Source organism: Penaeus chinensis, chromosome 2, assembly GCF_019202785.1.
Source record: "Penaeus chinensis breed Huanghai No. 1 chromosome 2, ASM1920278v2, whole genome shotgun sequence".
Lineage (NCBI taxonomy): Eukaryota > Metazoa > Arthropoda > Malacostraca > Decapoda > Penaeidae > Penaeus > Penaeus chinensis.
The window spans coordinates 31,369,963-31,377,462 of NC_061820.1; the positions used below are offsets into that span (position 1 = coordinate 31,369,963).

At 33.8% G+C, this 7,500-nt stretch overlaps 2 protein-coding genes across 3 annotated transcripts in view; one reads left to right on the top strand and one right to left on the bottom strand.

Annotated features, from left to right (window-relative positions):
- Window positions 1-3,049, top strand: part of LOC125031745 (protein MIX23-like) — an 8,746-nt gene extending 5,697 nt beyond the window's left edge. The window contains exons 3-5 of one of the 2 annotated variants that reach the window (XM_047622676.1): window positions 665-667; window positions 2,130-2,276; window positions 2,528-3,049. In XM_047622676.1, coding sequence (XP_047478632.1) covers window positions 665-667; window positions 2,130-2,276; window positions 2,528-2,638 — 261 coding nt within the window. In that variant the 3' untranslated portion in view covers window positions 2,639-3,049. The remainder of the gene's footprint in view (window positions 1-664; window positions 668-2,129; window positions 2,277-2,527) is intronic. The other variant, XM_047622684.1, reaches the window with a different exon arrangement.
- Window positions 3,050-5,294: 2,245 nt separating this feature from the next.
- The window catches only part of LOC125031734 (succinate dehydrogenase [ubiquinone] iron-sulfur subunit, mitochondrial-like), a 4,127-nt gene continuing 1,921 nt past the window's right edge, over window positions 5,295-7,500 (bottom strand). Inside the window, exons 2-6 of the mRNA XM_047622666.1 lie at window positions 7,446-7,500; window positions 7,131-7,274; window positions 6,773-6,968; window positions 6,271-6,495; window positions 5,295-6,047 (exon numbers count right to left, since the gene is read on the bottom strand). The exon at window positions 7,446-7,500 is cut by the window's right edge and continues 88 nt beyond it. Coding sequence (XP_047478622.1) covers window positions 5,949-6,047; window positions 6,271-6,495; window positions 6,773-6,968; window positions 7,131-7,274; window positions 7,446-7,500 — 719 coding nt within the window. The 3' untranslated portion in view covers window positions 5,295-5,948. The remainder of the gene's footprint in view (window positions 6,048-6,270; window positions 6,496-6,772; window positions 6,969-7,130; window positions 7,275-7,445) is intronic.

Genomic DNA, 7,500 nt, shown 5'->3' on the forward strand with positions numbered 1-7,500 from the left:
ATATGTATTAATACTTAATATATAAAATAGCTATATAAGGTAAGAAGGCTGTCTACAGGATACAAATGTGATTGAGTTGTGAAGAATTTACATTATTCTTTAGCTAGATGTATATTTATAACACAGTAAATAATATGCATTACAAGGTGTTACTATGCTGTGGTTTGCTGATTACACTGTTAACTACTAAAGATATATGTCAGAATGTTATATCCTGTATGCAGTGTTTTTGTTATTGTATGAACACTGGGATTATATATAAATAAATTGCTCTAACTGAAAGCAGATCCTTTTTTATTATCTAGAAACAAGAATTGATTTTTGGATTGAAGGAGAAATATGAAAGAATTATTAAAAGTTTTTTAAATGCATTATCTGAAAGAGAAGAGAAATTATTGGATTGAGAGATGAATGAATCTCGGTAGATATAGATGTCAACTATGGTTTCTATCTTTTCAATATACATGTCACTGAGGAAGCTTTCAGATGGAATATTTACATAGATAGTATAAGAAAACAATTTAAGGAAAAAATAATTGTATCTTTCCAAACCCTTGTATGTATTGCATGTAGTCATTTTTGTTTTCTCCATGCACATAGCAAAATGGAACAGCAGCAAGACAAAAAGTTAATTCATGATTTCATATTTCTCCTTTCATTTTAGATTGTGAGTGAACTTCTGTGATGTGGTAAGGAGGACAGGATGTTTCCCTGTGTGTTCTGTCGCAGGGTGGCTCCCTTGTTCTTCGATCTTCTGACCCCAACTTGAAAAAGGATCTGTTTTTGGCTTTCATGAATATCTGTTTAATTTTTTTGGCTGTGACTTTGAGGTTTGGCCACACACACTTAATTGGGCACCTCTTGGAATTTCTGTGTGAATGCTAAAATAATATATACCAACTTGTTTTTGCTGTAGGGTAATAATCTTCACACATGGCTATTTAATCTTGGATATATTACAATTTATTCCTCAAATGCATTTTGCACTTGGTAAAATTTATGTGCTGCAGCATTGTGCCCCAGGTAGTTAGGTCATTCCAGAGTAAACTTGAGCTTTATTTGAATAATTGTTGAGTTAGAAAAAAGGAATATCCAAGAAGCTACCAATTTTTGTAGTTTGGCCTTATACAAGGTTTGAGTATGGACTGAATGTGAAAGGAATATTTTGTTATATTGGAAAGGCAGAAGGGTTTGTAAATTTTGTTTTCTGCCTTTGAATGAAGAGGAAATTATCTGTTCTATTACTGAATTCTTGTTATAAAGAGACTTTCATCTGGACATAGGTTGACCATTTGATAGATGATTTCAAATATGATATACTGGTCTTAATGGTGTTATTGGCAGAACAGGCATTAACAAAATCCTTGGTGTGTTATTCCTATTAAGTAATATCTGAACTTCATAATAATAATAAAAAAAAATGTATGGTTACCAATGGTATGTGAGTGAATTTGAGTGTGTATTAATGGATATGCGAGTAGACAGATAAATTTTGTAGATGAATTTAACATTATTAAGATATATTAGACATTTTTTTTGACATCTCGTAAAATCAGTGCCTTTCTCCTTCTCTTCTACGAAAAATTTCAAGCTATTTAAGTCGTAAAGGAAATGTTGTAAATTTTTCCCCCTTCTTTTCATTAAAACATTCCTTTGTGCCATTATGATGCATTAACATCTTTTAGAAATTGACTTGAGATTCTTACCTTAGAATAAGTGAATTTTTTTTCTTGTAAACATACTTGAAAAGTCCTATTTTAGCAGTTTTGTAACAGTTGAGTAGCATATATGACTAGGTATTTGTTTTAATGTTTGTAATTGTAATGCACCTGATGAGTAGAGCAGAATATAAAATCAGTTTTATCTTTTATCTCAAACTTGAACTATAACAACTTTTATAAGGAGAAAGGAATGCAAGTAATTTTCATCATCATCATTACTATCATTGTCATTGTTGTTGTCATTGTCATCATTATCATTATCATTATCATTTTATCACCATCATCAATATCAACTTCAACTTCACTCGTTATCACCACTGCCACCTCCATCATCTTTGTTATCAGAATCATTGGTTTTGTTTTCATTATAGCGCCTGCAACTCATTTTGTCATTGCTTTTATCCACAGTTGGATAACACATACCAGCGAAGAGGAGCGCTAATTGAACACTGCATGTCTAATGCGCGAGAAAAGGTTCGCCAGATGAGGGAGGACATGGTAGCCAAAAGGGATGATGCGAAGTTCATGAGAAGTCTGCGTAATGAACAGAGCAAGGTCAGTTGTTTGGGATTTGCTTTCGCTGTGTTCTTGCTTTTGTTGCATTTTGTGTTTTTTGGTGTTAATTTGTCTTGTCAGTGTTTTTTTTTTTTTTATGATTTATGTGATCAGATATTAGTTAAATGTTATTACTATGTGTTAATTGATATAGTTTATCTAATTAAAATTGGTAGCTTTATTCATCCCAAATGTGGGATGAATGAAACTAAGAAAGGAAAAAAATTATATATATATATTTCATTTTCCAGATCCGAGAACTGCAGAATGAAATGACCATTGAGGAGATTGTTAGAGAACGCAGTTTAAAGGTCTTTGAGGAAAGGTGCCGACAGTTCTACAAGCCTGAAAAGAGTGACTGATCCATATGGGATGAGATGTATAGGTGCAAGTGAAGGCAGAGTACAAGGCTTTCCTTACACAGTCTTCTAGGGGATGGAAAGAGAACTGCTGTCTCTTATTTTTGGGGTTGACTAATATCATCGCATGGAACATGTTTATTCCAGTGGGATTATAATTTTTTTCTTTTTTTGTACACATTAAAATTAGTTTTGTAGAGGAACTGTCTGTTAAAGCAGCTAGGTTCTTGTTAAGTCATTATTCCTGAAATGTATAGAAATGACCAACATTTAGCCTTAAAGTAAAGACCTGCAGCATATTTCATGTCATAGAACTTATTTCTGCATTACTCATGTCATCATTGAACTCATGTTTGTTATTTACCTTTTTTTAATGAGATGATCAATGTGTATATAGTAAAGTTGATGTGAAAATATTTTGTTTCTGTTACCCTGTTTTTTAAGTGATTTGAAAATGGCAAAAGAAGTAAAGTTTTTCTTCATGTGCCAATTCAATGTTTGGTTGCCTTGCCAGGTAGAATATTTTGTTCACAGAATTCAAATATTCCAAATAACCAAGTATGTGTATGTAAACTGAACCCATACTGTATATACACATTAAAGTGAGAGCTATGTTGTCTTTGGTGGAGTATACCAGAGTATAATAAATATTTTTTAACATTTTCAAAATGCTAGTAAATTATGAAGAAAAGTTCTCAGTTGATAATGGATTTGCTTAATGTTTGTATTAATATAGTTAAAAAAACTGTAGATATAAATCTTTCTTCCTTTAAATTCCTCTTAATTAAACATTTTTTGAAGTTTAAAGTAACCCAGATGTCATAGCATTTCAAATTACTTTTAAAAAATCTAGAAAAACTTTAAGGACATCTTTAGTGACTGCCCTTCTACAAGACAGAGCAGTCCTCACTTGGCCTGGCTTGGTACCAAACATGGTCAGCAGGCACACTTGTTTTATTTACATGTCCAGTCTTGAAGTGAAACTAGTGCCCAATATGGTCCATAAAGTAACTTAAAATCCCAATCATTCTTGTGAAATGACTTCCAATATGGGCATTTTAATAGTTTGCCTGCAGATGTTGGGGAAAAGTCTGTCACAATGGAACCTTCTCTCATGTGTCTACAGTACATTCAGCAAAGCAAAAGAAGAGACACCTGGTAAATGTAATCATAATAAATATTCTGAAATTAAACTGGATCATAATCTAGAGCATGCTTTCCACAAGGCATTACTATGCATGTTTGTAATCTAAGAAAAAAAGCTAGTATATAAAGGGAGATTTCTGAGAAGGAAAGAATATTAACTACTGCATACTCTATAGATATGTATTGTTTGATCCGTCTCCGAAATCCCAGGCTCATTATTGTTGTGGGGGGTCTTGGGAGATGGAGATTGAGGCCCAATGTAGGGGGATCACCCCTGCCTTGGGCCCCAACCCTCACCTCAACAAATTTTGCTTGGTCTTTTCTTCATACCCTTTCCATTACCTTTTTCCTTCTCTTCTTGATTCCCTTCTGTCCACTTATCCTGACTGTCAACGCATTGTTACCCTTTTTGCCACAATACTTTACCATAGTGCTATAAGACCTTTGATGTCTAGCATATTTATTTGTTTTAATCATTAAGCATCAACCATTGTTTGGTTATATAATTAGGCACTTGTCATTCAAGGACATTAAGAATACCTTACCAATAACTACATGCAATCACGTGAAAGAAGTACAATACTCTCATTTTCAGTAACAGTAGAGATTTCAACTGATGTCTCATAATTATGTTTTGTATTATCGTATCCTAACAGCTAAATCTGTGAACTGACATTCAGTGATAAAGATGCTGTTTTCATTTTTGCACAGTTTCAACCATCATTCACTCTCATCCACTGATATATCTTATTAACTATCCCAGAGAAGTTATTTCAATTATCATAAAATTTAAACATCTCTTCAATAGTAATTTAATAAATATTGCAACAGAAATGACATGCACTGTCCAATGCCTAATAGAAAAAAGCTGCCTTAAGATTTGTGCTGTGATAATTCTAGCACTGTTCCAAATGCAGACTGCATTCATAGAAATGAACTGGAAAATTGAAAAGACTATAATATGTGTATCCATAAGACCTTCATCTCATGAATGCAGATAACTATCAAATAAGCAATGAAAACTTATTACTAGATTTCACATTAAGACAAAATGATTTGACACATCAATAGCTTAACATTTATTCAAGGTGTTTTCAGATAAAGAAAAAAAAAAAAGAGAAAAGAGGTAATTCTCTCCTAAGCTTCAAACTGATATGTACTTTTCAAATGCTTTAGTGTTCTTCCTAAACCATCCATGAGTTAACAAATTAGCCCTTTGATTTTTAAAGCACAAAGGACTATGAAACATTGAGAAATTCATTTGTTTGTTTATATCAGTAAATAACCTGTGTGACTTTCATATGAACTAGAATTCATAGAAAGTGGTAACAGTTTCTGCATACATGATCTGAGATGAGGACAATGTAAAGATGGTCATATGATTAGCAATGGCCATGTTTCTGTTTATGTATGTTAAAATGAAAATTATCTTTTTTGCATGAAATAGTGTTTTTGATGAAGTCAGCAGTTATGATAATTCAAAACACCTTCTGGGGGATAGCTATAGAGTACATAAAGCTTAAATATTTATTACAACCTGATAATACAGACCATCTCTCATTGACACTGAACAACATTCACTCTCTCCTCATGCACCATCACAAATCTGGACTAATACAAGAAAATAAAGTAAATCCCTTCATACCCTTTATTTGTATGGGTGATACAGCAGATTCAATATTTCATTGAGAAAATGAAAAATTCTGAAGTGGTGAATATGTACATGAATTATTTTCAGGGGAAATATATCTACACATTTATCCATGAACCCTGCACATATACATGCGTTTAGTGTTATCATTGATTATTAGTTTTCTCTATACACATTTACTGTACAGCAGAACAGGACCAACTGAGATTAAGTAAATGTAGCTGAAGCACTTCTGTCACGGCTGGATAAATTAGGTAGATAGTGCAAAATCTCTCAGTCTAACTACTGGTGCTTAATCTCAAAAGACTACATTGTCTGCCTTTATGCTTTTCCACTCAACTTCATAAATATTTTACCTAAAGAGATCAATCATTCCCACTAAAGACATGTGTGCGAGAACCCATGTTTTTCTTCACTAAGCAATTGTACTCGACTTCCTTGGTCAATACTTCTGAGAGTATTATCAGAATGTCTTTGGAGTTTACTTGTGATGCATTCTCAGAATTTACACGACTCTTAGTTGGCTCCCATGGGGTTCAGGCCAGGTTCTCCTTTCTTGGCAATGCCTGAGAGCAGCTTCTTCACCTCTGCGATGGCTCTTCCTGGGTTCAATCCCTGGAGGAGAATAAAAATGTGTTTTATGCTGTTGGCAACCTCAATTTCAATATACAAAATTTTAAAAATGCTACTAGTGTAACAGTTAATTATCCGTAAATTTCATTATAACCGAGTCTTTCAATACATCTTTTTTAAAATTTAAAATTTACTATAGTGGTTGTGTTCTTCATATCTTTGTACACACATTAATACCTATAAAATTATGTTCCCAGTCCATTACCTTAGGGCAGGTCTTTGTGCAGTTCATGATGGTGTGGCAACGGTACACTGAGAAAGGATCACGTAGCTTCTTCAGACGTTCCTCAGACATTTCATCCCTAGAATCAATGATCCATCGGTAGGCTTGCATGAGGACTGCTGGCCCCAGGTACTTGTCTCCATTCCACCAGTATGATGGGCAGGAGGTGGAACAGCAAGCACAAAGAATGCACTCATAAAGACCATCCTGAGAGATAAGAGGGATGGGGAAAGCCTTATTATTATTGGAACATATCTATATATCCATTCTTATCTATCTCTTGATCTTCACAATTAAATGAAAAAGGAACTTTCATTTTACAAAATATCACATCCAGTTAACATGCAATGTAGGCAGTGTAAATATACTAACAATAAGTACTATAAGTCCATATCTATAAATATACTAACAATAAGAACTAAAAAATATACTATCAATAAGCATTATAAATCCATATCCATAAATATATAAAGAATAAACTTACCAGCTTCTTGCGGTCATCAACAGACTGCAGGTACTGCTGATCGCCTGGCTTGAGACCATCCTCACGCTGTAACCAGGGCTGGATTGAACGATATTGTTCATAGAAATTGTTCATGTCAGGAACCAAGTCCTTAATGACGTACATGTGAGGAAGGGGGTAGATCTTTGTTGCCTTGTTTAAGTTTGTGTCGATTTTGCTGTGGAGAAAGTACCATTTAAAGTACAATATATGATTCATACTGTGATATTGTGTATATGCAAAATTTTCTAGCTTCAGTTCCAAAAATGTTATAACATCTAACATGATCTTAATGCTAAAAAATCTGGTAACAGTGCATCTGAAGTAATATTTCAAATACCTGATGCAGGCCAGTGTATTAACACCACCAATGTTCATGGAGCAAGATCCGCAGATTCCCTCTCGGCATGATCTTCTGAAGGTCAGGGAAGGGTCGATCTCGTTCTTAATCTTAAGCAGCGCATCCAATATCATGGGACCACAGCTGGAAGCATTAATTTATTTTTTACAATCAAAACACTAAATTGCAGCACTTCCAAAAATCAAGTCAGTCCTCTAACTCTCAATAAATTATTTTCAAATTTGAATATCAGAGAGAATACTGTGACAAATAAATGATGATTCATACCCACACAACTTCAGAATAATAACTTACGTGTTGAGATCCACCTCATAGGTCTGCATGTGAGGCTTGTCTCCCTGCTTCTCGG